Source organism: Plectropomus leopardus, chromosome 12 (genome assembly GCF_026936395.1).
Source record: "Plectropomus leopardus strain MGB_pleo_1.0 chromosome 12, ASM2693639v1, whole genome shotgun sequence".
In the NCBI taxonomy this organism is placed as follows: domain Eukaryota; kingdom Metazoa; phylum Chordata; class Actinopteri; order Perciformes; family Serranidae; genus Plectropomus; species Plectropomus leopardus.
Window position 1 is genome coordinate 2,130,713 of NC_142187.1, and position 26,052 is coordinate 2,156,764.

The 26,052-nt window shown below is 39.7% G+C and overlaps 1 protein-coding gene across 4 annotated transcripts in view; it reads right to left on the reverse strand.

Annotated features, from left to right (window-relative positions):
- Window positions 1-413: 413 nt before the first annotated feature.
- LOC121951567 (ADAMTS-like protein 2) overlaps window positions 414-26,052 on the reverse strand; it is a 40,063-nt gene continuing 14,424 nt past the window's right edge. For 2 of the 4 annotated variants that reach the window (XM_042497944.2, XM_042497946.2), the window contains 17 exons: window positions 17,730-17,805; window positions 17,468-17,570; window positions 17,109-17,254; window positions 16,798-16,921; window positions 13,884-13,964; window positions 12,728-12,903; window positions 12,165-12,528; window positions 11,173-11,241; window positions 8,435-8,792; window positions 7,925-8,025; window positions 7,107-7,233; window positions 6,160-6,373; window positions 3,833-3,988; window positions 3,534-3,704; window positions 3,229-3,405; window positions 1,627-1,780; window positions 414-1,459 (listed from right to left, as the gene is read on the reverse strand). In XM_042497944.2, coding sequence (XP_042353878.2) covers window positions 1,323-1,459; window positions 1,627-1,780; window positions 3,229-3,405; window positions 3,534-3,704; window positions 3,833-3,988; window positions 6,160-6,373; window positions 7,107-7,233; window positions 7,925-8,025; window positions 8,435-8,792; window positions 11,173-11,241; window positions 12,165-12,528; window positions 12,728-12,903; window positions 13,884-13,964; window positions 16,798-16,921; window positions 17,109-17,254; window positions 17,468-17,570; window positions 17,730-17,805 — 2,734 coding nt within the window. In that variant the 3' untranslated portion in view covers window positions 414-1,322. Of the gene's footprint in view, window positions 1,460-1,626; window positions 1,781-3,228; window positions 3,406-3,533; window positions 3,705-3,832; window positions 3,989-6,159; window positions 6,374-7,106; window positions 7,234-7,924; window positions 8,026-8,434; window positions 8,793-11,172; window positions 11,242-12,164; window positions 12,529-12,727; window positions 12,904-13,883; window positions 13,965-16,797; window positions 16,922-17,108; window positions 17,255-17,467; window positions 17,571-17,729; window positions 17,806-26,052 lie in introns of those variants that run through there. The other 2 variants (XM_042497945.2, XM_088085609.1) reach the window with 2 other exon arrangements.

Genomic DNA, 26,052 nt, shown 5'->3' on the forward strand with positions numbered 1-26,052 from the left:
GGTGAGATTGCAGACATCAAACATCACTGTTTAAATGGGATGCAGTTTCTTGCAGTGATGGACACAGGGAGGAATGAAGAGTCTTTAAAAGGATTTTATCTCTTATGCCACTAGAATGCGTGAGCAGTGTGTGATGGCAAACTCCCTGAAGTTTTGCAGCTTGCGCACTTGTGGTGTTGACATTGGCAGCGTTGTTGCTGCTGCTCCCCTGCAGAGCTGCCTGTTGTTATAATGTCTGTATTTCCACAATTAAAAAGCACATTCACAAAGCAGAGCAAGCTTCTGCATTGTCAACAACGCGTTCCTACAAATTTTTTACAGTAAAATGCTTTGTGTCAACAACTGCAGGGATTCTCTCGACGGAAATATTGTCAGAGGACTTTTATTTTGAAACAGAAACAGAAATCTTTGAGTAACACAGATATATTTTTATTTCCTCATGTCTGTGACAGATAAAGACATTGACGATCTCAGGTGGTATAGAGTCAATATACTTATCAAAACACCATGGTCACAGTCTATTTTTCCTGAAAACTATGTGCGTCACGTGGAAAAAACAACAAAAAAAAAAACAGTGAGCCTCCATTTCTCTAGATATGCTGCAGCTGAGCAGCAGCTGAGATGCAGCTGAGATGCAGCTGAGCAGCGCTGCTCACGCAGGCAGTGTGGCTGCTCTGACCTGTCAACATGGACAAAAAAGAAAAAAACACAGGTTCCCTGCTGCTCACGCAGGCGATGTGGCCCAGGCATTAAACTGTTGAGGGTGACAGAGCAAAGTATTGGTATAAAGATAAAGACGCAAACAGTGGTTTCTCCCTCTGATTTGCAGTGAAGGAAACAGATGAAATAAAACCCCAATGAGTCCTAAAGCTTCACATTGTCCGGGGAGGACGTACTCAGTGAGTAGATGTGGTTGCACGCTGGGTAAACATTCAGGGCCTCTGTCAGATGTCAGATGGGGCAGGCTAAAGCCTTGCACGCCGTGTCATAAACTTCCACATACTGAGCAGGAACTGTTGTTTGTCTGCAGACCTATTTTAATGGGGACTCTTTAAGGGAGCGCTAGCAGTAATTGTGATTGGTAATCTTTAGCAGTGATGATACAGATTTACTTGCAAAGGCAATTGTGGGTGTGAGGAAACCAGGTATAACGTTGACATGTGACCACAGGTTGACCTTTGACATCAGTGACAGGAGGTTAAATGACTGTGGTAAGGCCTTACATTGCTAGCAGCAGGCTTTCGTGTAGCACCAATGTGAATGTAATGTGACCTTTGGTACCAGTGGTTAGTGTTTGGAGGTGAGAGGTTACAGTGAAGACTTCAGGGTCTTGGTGCTTTACAGGACTGGCAGCAGGCCTTCCTGTAGTACCAGTGGGAGCATAGTTTCACCTTTAGGACCAGGGCACAGTTGGCTGTTGCTTTGTCCTGGCAGGAGTCTTCTACCACGACTGATGCTGCTGACACACAGGAGACACAAAGTCTAAAGTATGCTTTGAAAGGAGAAAAGTTCTGCTGAATAAAAACACTCTCACAGTGCTGCATCAGGGAGTTCAGTTCTCCTCCGCTGATGGAGCAAAGAGCTTGCTGACAGGTTGCATCACCTGCAGTGAGTTTGTTTTTGTACCTGGTGCTTGTGTTGGACAGCCTTGGATTTCACAGCTCTGTCTGGCTTCAGGTTTGAGGGCAGAGTCGCAGCTGTGGCCCCTGGTTACCAGCTCCTCCCCCTGGTAACACTTCACCTCTCGAACCTGAACGCCACTCCCGCAGGTCTTACTGCACTGAGGGGGTGGGATAGGACAGGACTTTACATTTTTCTCAACATATAACTAATGATCAGATCTACACATTTTTCAATGCAAAATTCTATAATTCTGTAGAATCAAAAGTACAGACTTTTTCAGACCATATTTGACATCTGAGTACAAACAGCCAGCCCTCAGAAAACATGCTTGTATCCACTTTGGCTGTTCAGTCCACACGCCTTTGAAGACAGTTGAATGACATTGTAGTATCAAGCATCTCCGCCCAGTGCTACCTATGTTTGTATTTTTTTTCATTAAGTAAATGATTTTATATTATTTTTTTTACTGGTTTTAACAGATGGCATCACATCAGCCAATCCTGGCTCCTCTCCACTGGCCCGTTGTTTGTTTCAGAATTGATTTTAAGATTTTACTGATCATTTTAAAATGATCACCCCGAGCTACAGAACACAAATGTTGAGTCCTTATGAACCAGTTTGCAGTCTTAATCCTGGGCTCGGCTCCTTCTGGCCGTTCGAGAGTTGAAGTTTAAAACTAAAGGTGACTGTGTTTTTGCCATCAGGACCCCTTGGCTTAGGAGGGACCTGTCTGAGGAGATAAGGCTGCAGAATCAGAGACTTCTTATAAATCACTTCACTTCTAAATACCCATGTTTATTGACTTGCTTTTATGTGATGTCAACTTTTTCTTTTATTTCTTTTCATTTATTTTACCTTTTTTAATCTATTTTTATTTGTTTAATTTTCTTTTATTTGTGGTTTTATAGCTTTTATTGCTTCTGTTGCTGTTTTTGGTCTTCTTTTGTATGATTTTATATCGACATTATGTGTCATTCATCTTGCATTATTTGTCCTCTGGTTTTATTTTTTACCTTACCCTAGTATCATCTCGCTGTTCAATTGGACTGTTTGGTTTTCTGTTGTATCAGTGTCCGTATCCCATTTCTACTTTGCTTTGTTTGTCAAAACACAGTAAACTGTTTTTAAAAGTTCTTCTTCTTATTATTATCATTATTATTATCCCGCTATTTTTTTTTGTCTTGTTTATAAATAAGTACCGAAAATAAGACCAAAAACTTCAGTTTACATTCATGTCAGTGAAAACTTGTCAATTTACTACAAAGTAGATTTTTTGTTTTAATTATCACAGCCTGTGATATGTCAATGATTTGGAATAACATTGATAGAGACAGAGCACCTAGTGGAAATAGCATGTATTTTTTCCCATATGCCAAATATGATAAAATGTATGTCATCAGGTAGAAAATAGTTCAAATGACAAATACTGAGGCAAAAACCCAGAATAAATGTGAACTGTTTGCACTTAGCAGTATGAATGTGAGAATTCTGTCTCCACAGTGTATTTTAGACTTATTGAAGGAGCTGAGAAAATTCCAAGATTAAACAAAAAGGTAGACATGTGGATGGAGGGGCAGACAGATAGGCAGACAGACAGAGAGTTACCTGAGACCAGGATGTGGTGAACCATTTGGAGCAGGGTCTCTGGAAGCAGGAGGAGCTGGTCTCTGGTTTGTTGCTTCGGTCACAGCTGCTATCTGGAAACTCTTTGAACACACCACCTTCCAGCCCTGCACAGACCACCTGACGCTGCCGCACGCCGCGCCCACAAGTAGCGTTACACTGACACATACAAACACAACAAACACACACACAGGACATCTTAAATCCACACATCCCCAAAATACCTCTCTACCACAGAGCTCTAATAGTGTCCCATACCTATATGCACTGGTTCTGTAAATGGTTACCTGCTGCCATTCCTGTTCCACCCAGTGGGGGGCGCAATCTCTGTCTCCACAGGGATAGATGGCCAGTGGGCGCAGGGATTGGTCGCACTGCTCCTCTGACATCACTAACCCCCCTGATGATCGACATGTTACTGCGCGTGCCATCCTTCCCTCTCCACACAAACCGGAGCACTGGAACACACACACAGAAACACACAGAATTTTTATTCTGTCAGCTGAATACTGAATGACAAGTGTTACAATGCCTGTACTGATGTGTGTGTGTTTGCGTGTGTGTGTGTGTGTGTTGTCACACTTACAGGTCCCCAGTCAGAAACTGTCCATCTTCTGTCACAGGGCGGGCCCTCACATTCCTGGCTCTCTATTGGCTGAGAAGACTTGTTACATAGTCTCATTTCCATGGAGCAACGCACCTCCCGAGAGCGGACACCCCGAGAGCCACAGCGTGCCGAGCACTAACACACACAAAAACACATAGTGACACACACATACATTATGTACACGAACATGTTCAAAGATCAGTACTGAAAAATTGTACATTTTTAGAACTGAATCATTTTAATTAAAGATTTATTTTTTTGTTTCCATTTCAAAGTCAAAGTCAAAGTCAGCTTTATTGTCAAATCTGCAGTATGTACAAGACAAACAGAGGATTGAAATTACGTTACTCTCAACTCTCTGTGACAGAGAGTAGACATAAATATATATATATATATTTAAAAAGAGATAAATAAAACTGTACAATTCAAACAATGACACATTAAAAATAGACAAGGCAAAGTTATAGTAGTGCAAATGTATATGGTAGTGCAAGAAGAAAGAAAGAAATTAGCTTATCGGCTGGTGGTGATTAAAGTGTCTCTGTGTTGTTTGAATTAGTGTTACAACAATCTGAGGAAATATTCAGCAGCTGCTTCTTATTAACCCTTAAGGCCCACTATCATACACACACACTCATATCGCTCTGCACACAAAAATGTTTAAAATCTAGCTTTAAAAAATATCATACATAAATATTTATCCTCTACTTTCGCTGAGTTAATTCTTTAATCAACATCAGTCCCAATCATAAATGCCTGGTATTTTCATGATGCCACTATCTTTTTAGATGAAACGTGTACACACACACACACACACACACACACACACACACACACAAAGAATTATTTCCAATATACTTCATGCTAAGTAGATTTTTTTGATGATGACTGCCTGCAATATATCAGTGATTAGCAGCAACATTGATTGAGACAGTGCACCTAGTGGAAATAGCATGTATTTTCTCCATATGCCAAGTATGCTATACTGTGCTATGCTGTATACTATACTATTCTAATACAATGCATGTTTTTATGCTTTCATGGCTGTGTGATTAAAAATGTCAGTTTAAATGGGTTTCAATGGAGCATTTTGAATTTTCTGAATGTAACAATTTAGTTTCCACAGTGTATTTTAGACTTATATTTAGGAGCTGAGCTGGAAATTCACAGATGAAACCAAAGTACACAATTTTGCCAAAGTTTACAACATATGCATGAACACAGCCAAAATGATCAAATGAATGAATGAATGAAAAGTGCATAAAATGCACCAAACGGTCCCTAAGGGTTAAATGCACCAACTCAGCAAAAGCATTATTTACAGGCATGTTTATGATGCTAATATATGAAGAATACGTGAGTCAGAGATAACTAACCAACAAGCAGAACACAGTTTCTTTAGTGTTTCTTATATTACGATTTTACTTATTTTTTCTTTTCAGTGTCTGTTTTTTTTCATGTCGCTCTGTTTCAAAGTCACACTGGTTGAAGTTTGTGTTCCAGCCTCACATACAGCCACCGTGAGGTGGTGTGTAGCAGCTGTGGAGGGCCAGCAGTGCTGCTCCTGAACACCAACAGACAGTGGCTGAGGTGAGGATGCCTCCTAGCTTTGATTTCAGTTCAGTGTAGTTTCAAATCTACTGAAATGATTTCAGCAATAAATAAGTTTGTTTGTTACTTTTTTTGCTGCTTTGACCACAATAATTTTAGATATCAAACCATCAAACAAAATACTAAAATAAATACTAAAAATAATAATATATATTATCATAGTGGCGCACATAATAGTCTGTCTATTTTTTGCCTTTATTTATCAGCTTTGTTCTTAAATCAATCTATTTGTTTGTCACATTAAAATATATCATACACAATTCCAGTGATCTTAAATGTAATGGCTATTTCTGTGTAAGTACAGTAACAGCATTACAAATAAATCAAAAAAGTCATAAAGTCAAATTCCTTGTATTTGTACACACAGGGGAGATATAACAGATATAGACACAGATATAACCAGTGTTATACACATCTGAGGGTGCTAAAAAACAGTTGCGACAATTCATCCCACATCATGTGACATGTTGCCCTGTGATAAGGTGACTTGTCAGAAATGCACATTAAGTATGCCACTATGTCAAAGTGAAAAGTAAAAATCTTAAGATCATACATTTGTGCACAAGAATTTATTTTTAAATTTCATATGGAGGACGTGCATGTGGCTAATAAAGATGATTGTGAAACCAGAATTTCACCAGTGTTAGCCAGACCACTGCACAGCAGAGACACTGCAAAGTGGCATGCTGTTTTACCTCTGACCACTCAGACACCTCCCACTGGGGCCCGCAGCTCTGGCCAAGGCACACCTTCCTATTGGCTGGTTTGTGAAAGTCATGTGACAGACACAGTGAATCGTAGACAGAGGAGTCCAGACCGGGTGACAGCATCTTCCAGCAGCGCACTGTACGGTACTGAATGCCCTCACCACAGGTCCGAGAGCACTCACTCCATCCACTGGTCTCCCATCTGAGGACAGAGGGGCAGAATGATTCAGCTGGTGAGGTTTCACATTTAATACAATATCAGGGACATTTTCTTTTTCTTTTGCTTTTGCTATGTTTTGGATTTCTACCCTAGAATGAATTCTTTGAGGACATTACAGTGCCATAATGTGGAGAAAGCCTGTGACATTTGGTTTACAGTATGTTGTTTAATGTTGCATTTTAAATCCTAAATCTTACTATCCTGGGGTCAGATCAGTGGTGGGCATGGAGTTGAAAATATTCAGTGTGCATTCTTGCACTCCACAGTGTCTGCCACTTGCAATCTCCAGTGACAAAAATGTTGACATTCTACGCAAAAATACTAATAAATACTAATTTTGCAAGAAAAAGAGATGATGACACAAAAAAGATATATTTTACAACAAACAAACAAACCCAAACTTTGATTTGCACTTTGATTCATGCTGTTTTTTCAAGACTACAGTATTTAACAGTTTAACAAAAACAGGTCTGTTAAAGATCTTATGACTGTAGTAGATTTAAAGATACACACAAACTGTATCTTTAATTTAGAAGTTAACTGAAATGTATTTGCTTTTCTGATCTCTCACACAAAACAAGGGTCAGCCAGCTGGTAAGCCAGTCATTCAGTCAGACAGTTATTCATTCAGCCAGTCATTCAGCCAGCCAGTTATTCATTCAGACAGTCATTGAGCCAGAAAACCAGCCAGCCAGTCTGTCAGTCAGGGCGGTACCTTGGAGGACATTCCTTCCCAGTGCAGAACTCATGTGTGGGCTCAGGTCTGGCCAGAGAGTCACAGTAAGTGTCATCCACCTCGCTCCCATCATAGCGGACACACAGGGCGTAGCTTGTGGTGATACCTGTCAATACTCACAAATTTAACAGAAAGAACACAGAGTGCAGACGAAGGCTGGGTATCGTTTAAAATACCAGTGCCCTTAAAGTAATACCAATACCAATAGAGTACTTCATTTGAAATAATCCTTCCACATTTTCTTCATGTACTTTTTATCAGATGCTACAAGTATGTAATATAGCCATACTCTAAAATATTCTGATGGCATCTCAGCAAGCTGAAGTGCAAACTCTGACAAATACACCATGCCAAACTTCACCCCTCCACAGACTGTACAGGTTGTAGCTGCTGCAGTGCTAGGCTGACCACAAGTCATGTTAAATCAAAGAACTCTTTCAATGATTGGCTGCAAGAAAAAAACATATAATATATAACATAAAAACATTTCCTCAATCTGGGTACAAAAAGGATAAAATGCAGGTATAGTTTAACTGGAGAACTTTCAGTGTGAGGTGTTTGTGTGATTGCCTGCAGTTTAGTATACCTTGCACACTGAGTTAGAACATTGTTTCAACTGTGGATTTCTGCCGCAGGTGTCCTGATATGCAATATGACACCTATAGTACCGGCCAATCACACATTAACAATTTCTAAAGCCATGACAGAACAATTATCATAGGATGTATTATCTGAAAGAAATGAATAAATGTGGGTGTTATCAAACTGGTGTACATGCATGTTGTGAATGTGTTTACCTGTTGTACAGGTTGAACTGCAAGGAGCATAAGCAGAAACCTTCCAGCGATACATGTCTGCCAGACTAATGTCTGGCTCCAGACCCACATCAAAGTCATTACTACACAGAGACAGACAGAGACAGGCAGGCACATTTATGAAACCCGATATGTTGCTGTTCATTTCACAAAACCCCAGTAATGTAACAATTATTATGCTGCCTGGGGAAAACTTAACTTAATGAAGTTATATTAAAAATGTGGGAAACAACTAGGCCTGCACGCACGCTTTGAGAAAAGATCACAGGACTGATGATTTATAACATGAAATATATCTTCACAAGTCATGTGAAGTAATTCCAACCATATGGTCTTAGCAAAGAGTAAATTAATTATGGTCAGGATTATGAGAGTGTAATATGATACATTTTGTAACAATGTATGGCATACATATGTAGTTTATCACATCGTTCAGCATGACAGCGCTCTTCAAGTGAAGACTGGATGTCTTCCACAGTTGTTGCCTCATACCTCTCTGTGTTGGCAGCCTGCACTGCAGGCACCTGTTGCAGCTGTACCAAGATGCCAGTGTGTGTGTGTGAGTGTGTGCCAGTTTCTGTATGTGTAACAGAGTGTGTGTCAGTAGCTGTGAGCATGTCTGAGTGTATTTCCAGCTGTGTGTGTGTGTGTATTTCTGTGTCTGTGGCAGACGGCGTTTTCACATGTGTTCCTGCAGCTGAATGTCGATCAGTGAGTGTGTTTATACCAGAGTGAGTGTTTGATTGTGTGAGAGAGTGTGTGTTTGAGTGTGTCTGGTTGTAGTGTAGGTCCTCTAGTAGCAGGTAGGGGGCGTCTTCTGGCAGGGCTGCAGAGTGAACACTCTGACTACCTGTGAATGGATGCAAACATCCTGAGATTAACTTATACATACATACAAGTCAAAAACATGATGATGAAATAATGATGGCTATTATTCATGAGATGAAGCTAAATTGACTTATTAAAAATGGAAAACTATGAATTGTCTGTTTAATGGTTGTTAAAATAAACTAATCTTATTTTTTCTCTTTTGAAATTTAGTTCTATGGCCTCTTCTCTGAGAAGAAGTCAAGGGGCAGCTGCACAACAGAACACTGGAGGTAAGAGGGCCTGTTCAGTCTGCCCTTTTTACCTTTCCTGTCTACCCTTACCCTGCGGAAATATCATGCCGGCATGCTGCCGTGCTTGACCCACCATGCGAGACATTAAAAGCAAAGAACAGCAGTCATAAATGTCTGCAAATTGTAAAAACAATCAGTACATTTACATGAATTATTACTAATTATTATTATTAATTACTTGAATTATTGTGTTAGTGCTACTAAAACTGGACTTTTAAAATACATGTAAACATATTAGTCTGACTAAAATCGGACTAAAATTTTTGAAGTCATACTAAGTCATACTAACACACCCAGAAAATATGATTAAAGTCCAGCTATTTTGTCATGTAAACAGGTCAGTCAGACTTTAACTGTACTAGGTGTTCTGTGCGTGCTCCTTGTAACCATTCTGGCCTCCCTTGGTGTTTACAGAAAGGCACTGTTTGTTACTAAGTGGTTCTGCAAAACGGGCCAAGCATTAAAAAATAAGCAATGAGGAGGGACTTGTTTTCTTAATTTTGGCTTAGGTGAGGGAAATTAAACTGTAAAAGGTAGTATTTTATCTTAAATAAAAAAGTAATATTCCAGCCACCCCCCTCCCCTGATAAATAAAGTACAGTCATACAAAACCGGCACAGAAGCTAATTGATGTCATGCCATGGACGGGGCTGCAGCAAGACAGATTTTAGCCACCTAAAAGAAATTATTATCAGTGTAAGTGTATATGACTATTGAAGTGCATTTGAATATTGTCTCCTCTTTACCTCTCATAGCAGCTGATGGAGGCAGCTGTAGAGCAGCAGCTCCGCTGTTCAGTGGAGTAAATTGAATGGAGTCTGCTGTTTTTGATATAACAGCTTCAAATCCCTGTCAGTGACTGCTGTCTGACAGCAAGGTAAAGCGCTAAAAATATCCTTAATATAGCGTAGCATACACTCAAATTGGTATTCTTTTTTTTAGGTGGCTTTAAACTAATCAATGAAGGCAAAGCTTGCTCACCACTGTTTGATTATATGTACCGGATGCAGCGGTTTTCTACCCTGATGTTACTGAAAATGAACAGTTGTGATTGTGATTGGGTATGTATCTTAGAGTGTATAAATAATATAGGTCTATAGCTGCTAGCGGAGAGGAGGCATATCTCTACCAGTCATAGCATGGTGGACATACTTCCATCAATAAATGGATTCACCCCTGGTGCTTGTATACTGGGACAAGGACAGTAGTCCTATTTAATGACCTTACCGAGCTGCCGTAGCTCCACTAAACTTTGCATGTGAACATACAGAGTGAGATTCAGAGCTCTCTACCCTCCAAGCAGAGGACAAGATCAGCCCCCACAATATGACAGAGACAGTAATGATTGTTATTGCTATGTTATTCCATTGTTATTGTTTAGAAAGTAATGCCATTGCATATGTTAAATGTCACACTACAGGCCAACGCTGTTGTGTTTAATGTCAGGCCTATCATGCCTCTTTCGGTTTGGTGATACCAGCATGCTGTCTAATATCACACAGTGAAGTGGCATTATGCTGTCATTCTTTGGTTCGGTGTAAAAATGCAAAATACACATAAAGGAGGAATTTTGTGGAGGCCCTTTAACACGATCTCTGTGTAAAGAGGGCTGTATTTGAATAAGGTGTAGCGACTTTGTAGTCTTTCCATTCCAATCCTTGCCAATCTCTCGAGCAGGATTGTGAGCAGGATTTTACATATTGGAAAGTATTCAACACCACTTCATGGTGGTGCTTACAATACTGCACTACTCTAAAACAGAAGCAACAGTGTATGTATTAAATATGTATAAAATAAATATTATGAAAAAAGAAATTTGCTAATATAATTGGTGAAAAAAACTCCACTGTCATCAATTTTCTCTTTGTATAAGAGCATAATATTTCATATTATTCTAATGATACATTTGAACTGATCTCCAGTTCAGTATTTCTCTTGAACTTGCTGGTCTGATTCCCCTGACAGCTGTCAAGCAGACACATTAAAAGCACAGGTAAAAAGACAATACTTACACTACTCCTATATCCATAATCTAAGTCCGATATCACAATATCAACAAATTGCCATGGCCTAGGTCTATGTTTTATTCTGGCATTCAAATATTCTTACCAGGGAGAGGGAGCACTAGAGTGTTGTCATCATCAGTGGATGGCTCGTCAATCGAGTTGGATGAACTTCCTTAATGAACAGAGAAACAGATAGATACAGTACATTAACGATAGACAGATAAGACCACAAGACTGAGAGCTTTCAGGTCTGAGAGATGGACAAAGACACCAGCTTTCCACTGTCACTAGCCAGATGTGCATTTGAGCTAGACTAATAAATTGTTCCGTGCAGTATACTAACCATACGACAAGAAATTATAATTAAGAAAAATAGTTTGAGGTCAGTTCAAAACAGTGACCCCATAATATAACAATTTTTACACTATGATTTATTGAATTATTGAATTATTTGTCAGCTTGTCAATAAACAACTTTAAAAGTGTTGCATCTCTCAAAGAGAGGTTCACTGGATCCATGCCATTAAAGTACCAGAAACCCTGACCTTAATGAAGACTTTAAACTTTAGTGTTTTTTAAGGTCTTTACACATTATTAGTTATTTTCCCTATTGTTGAATTATTTTGGTATGATGTGATTTATTTAAACTGACTGCTCATCTTTTCCATACTTAATATATAGTTATTGTTTTTGTTTTTTTTCTTATTGTTTAAATACATTGCTAATGTGAATATTGTGTGATTGCCTTGAATGCAACATTTTAAAGTTGGTGTCAGCAGTGCACATTTGTGGTGAGTGCAGCTGTAATCACTCTCTTTGTATGAGCGAGTGACATCCTGAAGAGGGCCGATTCGCGTCTGTGTATTTTCAACATTTCTAGCCCCATGAATTAAAGGCCTTTAACGCTTTTCAAACCAGCCTGAGTGCCTGGACCTGGATATTTTATACCACTGTTTTTGGTTATAAATTCCTCCGTTTTTTAAACTATGACTGAACTATGGCCTATTGACAGCCTCTATGTGCAAATGTGCTATCGAGTTTTTAAAAAGTAAGCACCTTAATTCTAAGTAGACAGATTGATCAAGTTCAGACTCACTGTAACCAGATGGGACAGGAGGTCCCTGCTCCTCCACATCATTGTGGCTGAATACGTGACTTGTGACATCAGCAGGTCTGTAGACCAACATGGCAGCTGGCGGTGGAGGGCTGGGTGTCCTGATCTCCCACACTACTTCCTCCTGTTCCCTTTCCTCCTCTTCCTCCTGCAGCTGGACATCTGATTGGTCATCAGCTCTAAGTTCATCCCCTCTCACGTGCTCGTTTACCTCGTTATAGGTGAGGTTAAGATGGGAGTGGGCAGGGCCTGTGGTGATGCCCTCTGCAGCAGTGATGTCATGAGATGTGTTGGGGATGGTGTACTCGTAGGCGATGTGGGGAAGCTTCCCGTTCAGGTTGTAGTACTTTATGTCCGAAGAGAATATCACAGGTTAATCACTTCATACTGGAAATTACCTCATTCTTTAAATAAGACACATCTACTTGTGTGTCCTCTGTGTGTGTGTGTGTGTGTGTGTGTGTGTGTGTGTGTGTGTGTGTGTGTGTGTGTGTGTGTGTGTGTGTGTGTGTGTGTGTGTGTGTGTTTGTGTGTGTGTGTACTACCATAACATTGAGACCCTGAAGTGTTGGTCCCTGGGCAATGATGTACTCCAGCCCATCAGAGAATATATTGCTCGGGCGTCGGTATTTAAACACTGTTCCTGCCACACGGAAGTTTTGAGGATTGTCAAACACAGTGTTTCCGTTGAAGAAGAAATGCCCAGCTTCATCTGACAGGGCTAGATAGGAGGGGAGACATCAGGGGGAGGGACTAAGACAGTGATATTCAAAACTGGGTCAGGACTCAAAAACCCACAGAAAGATTAGTCATTTTTGACAAAGTGATACTCACAATACAATTACTGGTTCTTTTGTCCAAATAAAAATTATCCTTTGAGAGTTCAGATCACGTTCAGCCTCGCTTATCACACATGGATATATTCAAATTAGGGCTGTCAAACTATTTATTTTATCATGAATAAGTGCATAATTTCTATAGTTGATCATGATTAATCACATCTTTTAATAACATGTTATCCATTATTTTGAATTACAAAACAGTTATAGAGTCTATATTGACAAAGTAAAGCAATTCTTACCAGATTGTCTTGATTATCAATCAAATGACAGAAAAATCTGCATGGGACTAGCATGAAGTGGGCATGTCTGTAAAGGGGAGAGTCATGGGTACCAACAGAGCCCATTTTCAGTCAGATATCTGGAGGCCAGAGGTCAAGGGACCCCTGTCAAATGGCCATGCCGTTTTTCCTAACTTTGGTGTATTATTCCGCCACCTTACTGAAAAGCAAGCATAACATGGTTGGTATCACTAGATTTATTAGTTAGTTTCTAGTTTCATATGATTCCAGTATCATCAGTGTAGCTTTAATACTCAGCCTATTACAGCCTCTCAAGAATGGGAATGTCAGCTCGTGATTAATGGGATAAAAATAATTTGAGTCTTAATTATTACCCTTAATTGCATCACGATTACCAATTTCTTCTTAAACCACATTTAAGAAAAATGACAAATAAATATACCTTGTACCTTGAAAAATTAACGCTGACAGCCCTAATTCAAATATAAATAATTTTATATTACAACCTCGTAATATATCCTCAAACCACTGTCACAGTGGTGTTTTCTTTGAATGCTGATTGAAATCTGTTGATTTCATACTCTTCTATTATTGACCACAAAGAAATAGTAGGTTCTCACCCAGGATGTTCTCAGTCTTATGTCTCTCTATGATCTGAATGTCTGATGCTCCAGCAGGGATGTTGGTGATGAACACATAGCCTGATGAGAAAAACGCCCACTTTAAACACTAATCATGAGGAAAAACAGTCAAGAAAAACAGTGTTACAAAATGTAGACAGTAACATGTCCTAAACACATGTTTCTGTTGGGACACAACCAGCATACTAAGGCCAACAAAATCTTAGTGTAATGCTTGCTCATTATTCATTTTACAGTCAGCGGTTGTATTTAACTGGGAGTCAAAAACTGGATTGGTGTGCTGATTGGTCCAGTAGTTTGTGAGACACTCACTCACTTACGTTACAACTGGAAGTAATGTAACATAACGTATTACTAGTATCTAACAACAACTGTGCTTGCATTTGGGGTTAAGCTGAACTAAAAGTTGGAATTGGAAATTGGTATGTTACCCTCAGTTTGATTAATTTTGGAGCATTAAACACGCTATCCATGATAAAGCATGCACAATATAATTCCCACACAAATTACATCCCCTGACTGTATTTTACCTGCCAGTAGGGACATTTTTAATTATTTTAGCTATTTTCATCCCATCTCCTTGGGCTATCTATCAGAAATCATCTCCCACATGAAACCAATTACCTGCAGTCTTGATCTTATCCCCACGAAGAGACAGAGGGGAGAGCGCTATTTTAATTCTTTTAGACCTAAGTGCAGCCTTTGAAACAACAGATCATGTCATTTTAATAAATCGTCTTGAATCCTGGGTAGGCATTAAGGACACTGCACTTAGTTGTTATTCTCACCTTTAAAAAAAACCTTCTCAGTCACCATAGGTAATTTTTCATCCTCCACATCCAAAATTACCTGTGATGTACCGCAAGGTTCAATTTTAGGCCCATTTTTATTTTCTAGTTATATGCTTCTACTTGGCAAAATTATTTAACAACACGATCTATCTTTTCATTGCTATGCAGACGACACACAGATATACCTCCCACCATACCTAGTGACCTTAGAAGCCTAGCTGCTGTCTCTGACTGTCTTGCTGAAGTTAACTGTTGGATGTCTCAAAATTACCTTCAACTCAATCATACTGAACAATTAGTAATACTGTTCTCGCCCCCAAACTGTACTAGTCCCATCCTGAGTTCCCTTGATCCCCTGTCCACTAACCTAAAGTCCACTGCAAGAAATTTACGGGTAATATATGATTTGAATTTAACCTTTTACTCACATCAATAAAACTGTTCGATCCTGCTTTCTCCAACTAAAAACAATCTCAAGAATTAAACATATACTTTCACGGTCTGACCTGGAAAAAGTTATCCACACCTTCATCTTCTCGAGGCTTGATTATTGTAACTCCCTCCTCTCTGGCATAATTGAGCAATCCCTATCCCGCCTCCAACTTGTCCAAAATGCAGCAGGTAGGCTTCTCACTGGATTTAATAGACGACACACATCACCCCAATTCTGTCTTCCCTGCATTGGCTCCCTATTCATTTTAGAATTGATTTTAAGATATTACTGATTCCTTTTAATGCTCGTCTGGGTCTGGCCCTAAGCTATATTATAGAAATGTTAACCCCGTATGAGCCATGCCGCAGCATTAGATCCTCAGGTGGGGGCATTCTGGTCGTTCCACAGTCGAGGCTTATAACTAAAGGTGACCATGCTTTTGACATTAGGGTTCCTCAGCTGTGGAATGACCTGCCTGAGGAGATAAGGCTGGCAGATTTGGTGTCTTCTTTTAAATCACTTCTTAAAACTCATTTTTATAGACTTGCCTTTATGTGATGTTGTCTTGTAATTCAGTTAATTCATCTTTGTCTTTTATTGTGTCCTTTAACTCTATTTATTATTAATAGTTATTGTTATTATTATCACTTTTATTATTATTGTTACTGTATTTTTCTAATATGTCCCTGCTTCGAGCTCTGACTTAATTCTGTGCTCACTCTTGTCTGCCCTTTCACGGGATTATTCCATTACTTAAATTGTTTTAATTTCTGGGGCTTACAGCCTCGGCTTTGCCTTGTTTGTCAAAGCACTTTGTAAACTGTGTTTTTAAATGTGCTATATAAATAAAGTTATTATTATTATACTATTATTTGACAGTCAGGTTTTGCTTATTTTGAAGGACTCCACGCCGCATATACAAACACTTACAAATATAACACAGTCTAATATGACACTACAATTCAGGGCAAAAACAAATGTTGCTTAATGAATAATACCAGACTAGAAACCCTCTCTGCAAAGCTGCATTCATACACCCAGTGATTTTGAGAATAATTATCAGCACCAGCTGCAATAAATATTCTTAACAAAGTGACTGAGGAGTTTTAAGTCAGACAATGATATAAACTGATTTCATGTGTTAAGTGTTTTTGATGACCTTGTCTATATGTTTGTTTTACTAACTGTTTGTCTGCTCTTCAGTATGCAGTCTACTGTGTCTAGTGGGCCAAAGACAAATTTCCACCCTGGTGTACCACAAAGATATTTTCTATTCTATTCTAAAATCAACTGGATGAAATTAAATCCTACATGAAACCACTATTTTCATTAAAGTTTGAGTAAAAGGCTCATTCTTGGTCTTTAATGGACTAGACTAAAATGTTTATGGTGTATTTCTTTGACAAAGACAAGACTTAAGATGTAAGACAGGCAAATCACCAGATCCAGGTTCCTATACCATGGCATTCAGCAATGAATTCATAATTTTTTACAAAAAAAGCAGTTGACTTATAAGAGAATTAAGAACTGGAATGTGGATCCAGCATGTTTACTACTGCTGTGTCAGTGTCACCAAATTCAACACCAGATAACTTGACCTAAATTATCATGCTGCATGTTACATATTTATATGCATATCTGTCTACATGTGTGTTTGTGTGTGTGTTACCTAACTGTGTGAGTGCCTTCCTGTATGATCCAGAGATGCGCTGGCAAGATGTCCCATTGCCTCCACACACTCCACATCTGTCTACTGTCTTACTGCTGTACAGCTCCCCGTCACAACCTACAGGCTGCAGGACAAGAGACATTCAAGATGTCTCAGACTTGTAGGTTACTTCACTCAACCTTTCACTGAATTTTTTCTCATCAACTAGAAACAGTTGTTATGCTTGATAAATATAAAATACATTGATTACATTCAATACATAATAGTAATTCTTAGAGAGAAAAAGCCAATCTTTTTTCTGGTTGGATTACCTGACATATCCCTTCTATACAGACTCCATGGTATTTGGCATCGCGGCAGAATGTCCCATCGTGGGCAGGAACTAGCAGCTGCCGCTCACCACTGATGGTTGTGCACTGCAGGTCACATGGCTTATTGGAGATGCTGATGTAATCAGCTACACAGGAAATTACATAGCAGGAAGCGGTGAAATTTAACAATTATCAGAAGATGTCCCATTGAAACTTTTTAAACTATTTACTTTAATTATTCAAGAAAGAATAGCATCAAAGTTGTGAATGGTGGACAGCTGGAAGAGGACAGAGAGAGGCCATACCAAGGCAAAGTGCTGGAAAAGACCAGAAGAAAGACATGTAAATAGATATTATACCTGGGTAAAGAGGTATCCACTGGTAGTATCTTCTCCCAAAGGCTTTGGAATTGAATTGAGAACACTGGTGCTGTTTGAAGCTCACACTGGGGCTGGGACAGGGCTGAAAAACACAACAAAACGCATATGGAAAAGGACATCTGCAGCTTTAAGAGTTTGCTAGTTCTTTTTAACAAATTTCATCCATTACCTCTTATGTTCTACAGTTAAGACTTCACAGAGAATGAATCTGTACAGTTTTAAAATCAGCATAGCATCATACCTGGTTTGGACAGAGCTGGTACTGTTTAGGAGAGCCAACACAATATGAGCTGTTAACGTTCTGGGTGGTGGACAGCCTGTGACAGAGACAGGATACAATATAATATACAGAACCCAGTATGGTCAATATACTGTATGACATGGACAACACACAAGATGCATATACAGTATAATATACAACAGTTAGTTCCAACCAAGCAATTTGATTGTTCGAGACGCATTCCATGATTGCCAATATACAGTACAATGTCACAGGTATTACTACACTTTAAAGTTGTTGTAAACCATTAATTAGGCATACATTAAGGGTTGGTAGTAATCTAACGTTACTGTAGATTGTATCAGTGTTTGAAGAGCAAGGAAATCCTGTCTGACGGGTAGCATTGCTTAAAAAAATACCTGAGCAATATTCTGCCTGGTGCAAAAGCCCTCAACCGACTTTTTATTTCAATGGAAACACACATACATGTACATGATACTGTAGACTGCAGCTGGTCTGCCCATAACATGTAGACCGAGCTTATACAGAGTAGCAAGCTAGTGTGCTGGAAAATTTGGATGTGTTGCTAGGCAACAGCTGTCACTTCCAGTGGTTGCGGAACTATTTGTAATGGCAGAGCCCCCGCCCAAAAAAAAAAAATTAAATAAACAAACAAATCATAATCTGTTGTCACTTATTGAACTGTTGTATAACAGCAATATCACACTCAAGGTCATGATGTTGTGCTGTACGTATATCATCACAACTGTGATTATCTTCAGCACTCGGACTGCGGCCTCGTGCCTATGACCAAATCACAGCCATAATGATGTCTGTTAACATGTGGGATCTGTGAGTAACGTGAGGTTTACAAGAAGCTTTATCAAGCTGCAAATACATACATAAAGCCGTGTGTCCACCAAAGTGTTTCTTTTCCCAGCTGAATAACACAGCTGTTGCTGTTTTTTTCCACTTTGATGGCTGGTCTTTCCTGTCTTTGCCCCGCCCTTACTCCACTGGGCAGCTGGTTACAGTGTCAAGTGCAGCATTGTACCCAAAGTCGAACATGTTTTAACCCTCATTTTTAATTAAAAAACTGATAAACAATCCCTGTGTACATTCAGTGTTGGATTTATTTTACTAAGTCTCCAAAAGGACACTGCAGTTCAAGGTTGGATTACAAAGCTTCTGAAAGGGTTACAATTACACCAGGGCCCTTGTTGGAGCAGCAGGATGGCTAATGTTAGCTACTGGTAAATAGTAAGTCTATCTCTCGCATGAAAAGTTACAGAGATATTTATGTTAATAATGTTACATTGTGTATGACAATTTTAACCCCAGCTAAGTTCTATGGAGTCCAGTGTGTCAAGGTTTTCTAATCAGTCCTGTTCAACACTTAGTGGTGAGATGGACTCACGTTGTTCAGGTGGAAAAGCATTCACTCAAGGCATTCCACTTGCCTGAACACAGAGTTTACTTGCCCTGGGCAAGCGTTAATGTCGAGATCTGTGCCAGGAATAAAAACGTTTTGGTAGACACACAGTGCCAACCAGGTAGAGTGACCTCAGTGCACTATCAAGCCAATCTAGAGATAACATGCAGACTTTTAATTTTAAAAGTTGGCTGCTAGTTAAAAAGCCAAGGTTTAGTGGGTGTTTGGACATGTTTGAAACCAAGGTGAAAATGTTACCATCTACTACCATCTCTCTCTCTCTGAAACCTTTTCTTTGGTGTGCAGTCTGTCATGCCCACACACAGCTTACATGACATCTCCCCCATTACTGTTTCTTTGTGGAATAAATACTAGTTTGTAGTGATTCACTGACATTTAGTGCTCATAATGAAAAGCGAGTTTGTTTCTGTAATGAGTACCTAGAGCAGCTGTCACTATGAGCAAACAGTACTTATATACACTTCACACAATAAATTCAAAGTGCTCCATGCTGACTAATGCTGACTCATGTTATCCCCATTACTTTCTCACATTTCATATACTGACAACTTAACTAACACAAAGTTCGTTATCATGACTTGTTCAATTCTTTTTTCCATTTCAGACCTATATTCCACCTTCTTCAACGTTTCACAACTTTAAAAAGCACTTCATACATGGCTGCTCCCATGTATAAGGGGCTTGCCTCTCCATTATCACCCGCATAACACGCCTACGTCACCATGGATTGGAAATAATGCAGCTAGTGTAGTGGCCTGATAGAAATCTGTAATGGAAACCTGATGACTGTCTCAGCGTGGCAAAATATTAGGCCAAAAGGCCAAAAGCGTATTTTAATCCTGTTCACATCAGCTTTATTAGAACAATCACATGCACAAGCAAAGATAATTCACTTTTAGTTGTATTAACTTCTCATGTATGAAATGACTTCTTTTGTAGGGCTAAGCAGCAGCACTTTATCAAGAACACTGGGCCATAGGCAGCACTCCAATGCATATATTCAGTGGGCCACATCACCTAGAGGGAACCCGGAAGAAGAAGAAACGTTTGGGCTTATGTGCCAGTTGAGCACCTCACCACCTGGGACTTAGACAACCTGATGGGACGACTACAGTTCATCAGGCTTGAGAACTGTGTATCTTGGATGGTCCTGAGCAGCACGGGGGGTGGCAGCATGATGGACAGAGGCAGGAAGCAGCTGGACAAGCTGATTAAAAAAGCTAGTTCAGTGCTTGGCAGGAGTCTGGACTCTGTGGGAACTGCTGTGGAGAGATGCTCAAGGAGCAATGTGCAGAGCATCCTGTACAATAACAGCCATCCACTGCATGGCATCCTGGCTGGACAGAAAAGCTGCCACAGTGAGCGTCTCATGTCAGTGTGCTGCAGAACTGAGGACTTCAGGAAATCCTTTATCCACAGAGCCATCAGACTGTACAACTATCTATCAATTCTTATTGAACTGAAAAGGTGCCATCTTGGTTTACAGCATCAGTTCTAATGCTACATTCATGAGATGTCGGAAGGTTGTTGTTTCCGAGTTGGGAAGTCCCTCTTCTGACTTTGTTGTGTTCATGTGCTTTGAGGTAAGGTGGGAACAACATGGAGGTTACAGAGAAGATGGGTTGCATTTAATGTTACAAGTGTTTAAACAGCAATTTGGTAGGTTTTTCCAGTTTATTTATATCTTTATATTTTATTTTATGTTTAAATATTTTATATATTATATTTTTGTACATTTTTTTATATTTAATTTAAGTCACTCTACACAGACAGTGGTTAACATGAATACCATATTAAACATTAAATGTGATCAAAACTTGATACTTAATACATGACGTAATAAAATCAAGTTTCTTACCATTAACCAAACATTGACTTTTGCCCGCCATGTTTATGCATTTATGACGTCAAGTCAGCAAGTTGTGTTATCATTGTTGTTGTTATTATACTCTCATGGCATGCTTTATAGTTAAAAGTTTGCTTGCTTGCTACAGCTAATAGATGCATATGCTAAAATGTGCACCTACTTAAAGTAAACGACAGCTACTAGGAACAAAATAACGGAATATCTAATTTTTCACTGTCAATAGTTGACACTGTTTCCATGCCTTCTGCCATTTCTGCTGCCCTGAATCGTCAAGCAATCTTTACAACTCTACAACTGAAGTATCACTGAAACTTCACAATTTTCTACTCATAATTATGACTTTGAAGGGTCATTCGGATGCTTGTAACTTGTAAATATGGTAAATACAGTATTTCCAAAGGCGCCCACAGCATAATACAACTTCCCTGCTCCATCCTCCAAGAACTGGGAGGCCTGGGCTCTTCCGTCTCCCTATTCACATACTTTCTAAAAGACTACACTTAGAGGGTAGCTTAAACCTTACAGCCTCACTATTAGGGTCCCTCAGAGCTTTGTTCTGGATCCCCTCCTCTTTTCATTTTACACCAAGTCACTTGGTTTGGGTTTTTTTTTTCACTTACATGGATTTCCTTATTACAGCTATGCAGATAGCACTTAACTATTTCTGTCTTTTCCCTGGTCTGAAACCCAGGTGGCACCATGAGTCTCTGTATGTCTGGCAGACGCCTCTCAGTGGATGTCTGCACTACCTGAAGCTAAAGCTTGACAAGACTGAGCTGCTCTTCCTCCCAGAAAGGACCATTGTTTATCCTGTATAAACCTTGGAGCAACATTATGCTAAAATATGACCCCTGCTGTTGACTTTTTATTTTATATTTTTAGTTTGTTTTTATTTGTGTGGAAAAAATAATGAAGCCAGCTCAGAAGAACAAAAACAGTTCCTCTAATGTCCACTTAAGACTGGCTCAAAAAGCAAGGCAATACCCATAGACCCCCATTTTAAAATTTTTTAAAGCTTAAAATTATGCATGAAATATGCTTTTAATGTTGGGGCTGGTTGCCTGGTGTCACCTTGGTCACTCACTAAAGTCACTTTTACAGATGGTGCTATAGGGCCAAAGCAAAGTCCCTTTTTCTAACAACCCTGCATTTTTACACAGAAGCAATCAACGGCAGCATCATTCGGCTCCAGTGTGTGATTATACAACGCACCACGGCATCCCACAATCAAAAGAGACTATGTGACACGTAACACAACAGCATCTGCCTCTAGTGTGACATATAACATATGTATCAGCAGTGCTTTCTAAACAATAACAAATGAAATACATTTCAATCATTTATTTTCTCTGTTGTATGACGGTTGATCTTGCCCTCTTCTCAGAGGGTAAGGAGCTCCTGAATCTCACTGTTTTCCCACTATGCTGACATATATGACTGCTGCTCTTGTTTGAATAAGCTGCTACTACTAGCTAATATGGTTGCCAACATAATACTAGATAAAAACGCCACAACTCCCCACCTATGGTCATGTCTTTCCAGTTTTATGTTTTACACAGACCTCATTGCAGTGCTACTATCCCCATTCCCGGTTCAGAGGCAAGACTACTCTGCCCCCCCTTTCTACGATTGGACTTTATATACAGAGCAACAAGGCAGCATACCAGCTGGATATTCCCGCCTTGAACAGCCAATGTTAATGTGGCTTTAGATCCCTCCCTTTGCTTCTTGCCAGTGGTCAAAAGAGGTTTAAGGTGACATATATCTTACAGCTGGATAGAAAAGTCAAAATGTGTCAAAAATTAAAAGGTAGTGGATAGGATAGTGTAGGTGGGGTACTACAGACCTGCAGAATAGTAAAATAAAGTAGACATTGTGAGGTATAAATGTCATTCCTGCTATTGCTCCTGTGTTTAGTTTTCTATTGTGGTTTTGTGATTACCAACAATTCAAACAATCATGTCTTCAGAAGAAACATGTGATCAACATATCCTTAATAACCAGTTATTTGAATGTGTTTTTTGACAATAACGCAGAAAGAACCTCTTTATTTACTTTAAACCAGCTGATGAAAACACAATCAAGGCTCTCAGAACTTCACAAGTTTGCAAAATTTCGCAACAAGTAACATGTGTTTGCAACACAGTCTCTCTAAGGGTGCTGTAGTTTATGGTTAACATGATCCTAATTCTGTGAGTTTGTGTGTGTTGGGGAGGACCTACAGGAGTCCAGCATGGAGGTAATGCATCTGTCTTTCATTATGTTAACTGCACCCCCCACACACACCTCCTCCGTCTATCTATCTGTGTCTCTCTTTCTTCAGCCCATCCTCCTACACTGTTTAGACGGTAAAGTAGGAGAGACAGCAGGAAGAGGTGAGCGGGAGGTCACTATGTGAGAGTGTCACATCTAATTGGTAGAAGGTGATGAGGGTGGGACAGGAAAGGAAGAGAAGACAGAAAAAAGCAGGAGGGGAGGCAAAAAGGAGAGATGGGTGTATAGGGTAAGGGAGGAAGAAGAGAGGAGTGTGGAAAGATGAAGTGGAGAGGAAAGAGGAGTAGAAGGGGCAGACACGAGAGGAGAAAATGGGAGGGGGAGGAACAAAGACAGGAGAAAGAAAGGGGGAGGAAGGGGAAGAAAGCGAGAGACAGAAGGCCAACAGTGAGGGCAGAGTGGCGTTAATCTTGGTTGACAGAAATTTCCGCAAGTCTGACAGGGGGAGGTCAAAGGTACCAAGATGGCTACAAACACACACATTCTATCAACGCTCTACCTCACTTCCCTTTGTATATGGCCATGCTTCTACTCACTCTTCCACCAGGGTTACTGCTGTGTGCATTGCTTTACATATGTTTACTTTCTGTGTACACAAACACTGTGTGCACAGGGCTTGAAGAAATTGCCACAAACCCAAGCTGATAATTCTTCAAAATGTGTCTTTCACTCTGAAGACTTATTTTTCTTACAGCACAAAGACAGCAGTTTAACAAACTCAACTGCGATGCAGTCAGCTGGTAGTCCACTCACGCCTGTTTGCTAATTTCCTGGCTCCAGATGAACCCACTTGCTCTGAGGTGGGTGTAATGGTGCAGCAGACATTCTGTTTATTCAAGGACTGCACAGTGCCATTTTGCTCATTTTAACATGAAATTGTGATGCATTTCTACCCGCTTAGACCATCTATTATCACAAGTGGGCAAGTTTAAATGGAGCCTACTAATCTGATTGGAATAGGTTTAAAAGCCCAAACAGATTAAACATGATCTATATGAACATAACTGATTCACGTCATCGGCTAAAGAGGGGTAGCAGCCTGTAGCTCCTAAAATCCTTGCTATATTTTTGCTATATATTGCAATATTTTTCTATTTTTTCTACACCATGGCCCCTTCTGCTGAAGCACAACTTTTCTACAATAGAGAGGTACTTAAATCAACAACAGAAAAAGTTGTGTGGGGTTTGGGCTGAATACAGCAGACCACGAGAGGATCCCCACAAATGGCATACGCTGAGCAGCCAGTCAGACCAGAAGGGAGAAACAAAACTGAAAGTGCCAGATTAGGGGAGGGAGGAGAGCTGTTATCAGGGCGAGGCTGACCTGACTTGGACCAGGAGCTGTTCAGATCAAGCTGATGTGCTGGATGGATGGACCTTTTTGGGAGTCATAAGGACACAAGACTCTGATGCAAATTCAGAAAATGCACTGCAGGAATTGAATAATGCCATCAGCAGCAACATGCCCAAATCAACTCAATCCATCAACTTAATCAACTCATGCTTCACCTCCAAAGATGTAGCAGGATCAAAGAAAAATGTAATTTTGTTCTTTAAACTTTGTTTAAAAAATCACTAATAAATCTACCTTCTTCAACCTTCTAAACCTTCTCATAAAGCAATCCAAAGAAAATTTATATAATGTAAATGATGAAACTGATGCATCTCTGGCTGCATTAAGGTATGTTTTTTTTAACTTCCAAAAAGACACCTGAGCAATTCGAGCAGCCCCGTAACAATAGTAATTCACTCACTCCTACAGTGTGCGAGTGCTGCGCTGCTGTCAGAAGTTATCTGTTATTTACTTTTTTCCTGTGGTGTGAAATGTGTGAAAAGTGCTAGTTGCGTGTGTCTCATGGTCAATGCGAGAGTTGATGGCTCTGTCAATTTACCATATTCATAATTTTTGCACACGTCACACAGCTGCCCTGTGCAACATTACTTTTAGGATTTTTGAAGCCTTAATGCAATCGCTAGAAGTAAAGAGCTAACTTTAGGCTATCAACGAACTACACTTTGGCTGCATTGCCACCACTACTTTAAAGCCGTGTTTAGAGTGGCTCAGCATAATGACAGCCTATAGTCCCATTTAGCCACATTTTAGAGACCACCCTTTTTAAGACACATAAAAGCTTCAAAGTTCACAGTGGGGTATTTAATAATGTATTTCATATTATAGAACAACATTTTAAAGTCTTTTGAGCTAGTGTTAACCACTTATTTCAGCCACCAAAAAAATGATTCAGTACATTTACATGATGTTAGAGAAAGTGGAATTAGTGTGTTTGTCTGACTAAAACTGGACTTTTTAATAAATGTAAACATGTTAGTCTGACTGAAAATGAACTAAATTGCATTACTTGATATTGGACTAACACACCCAGATAATGCGATTGGAAGTCAAGCTATTCTGTCATGTAAATACTTCAGTCAGACTTTAACTGGACTTGGCGTTCTGTGCATGCTCCTTGTCACAGCGCCGGCCTTCCTCAGTGGTTAGGGATAAGGACTGTTTGTTACTTATGAGGGGAGATGGGGTGCTGCAAAAACAGGCCAGGCATTTAAAAAAATGAAAGCACAGATGAGGGATTTTGGCTCAGGTGAGAGACATAAAACATGAAAAGGTAATATTTTATATCTAATTTAGATTTTTAAAAAAGTCACACCACAGCCGCCCTACTCCTCTGATAAATAAAGTACAGTCCCACAACACCAGCATGGAAACAGCAAAACATAGTTTAGCAATCTAA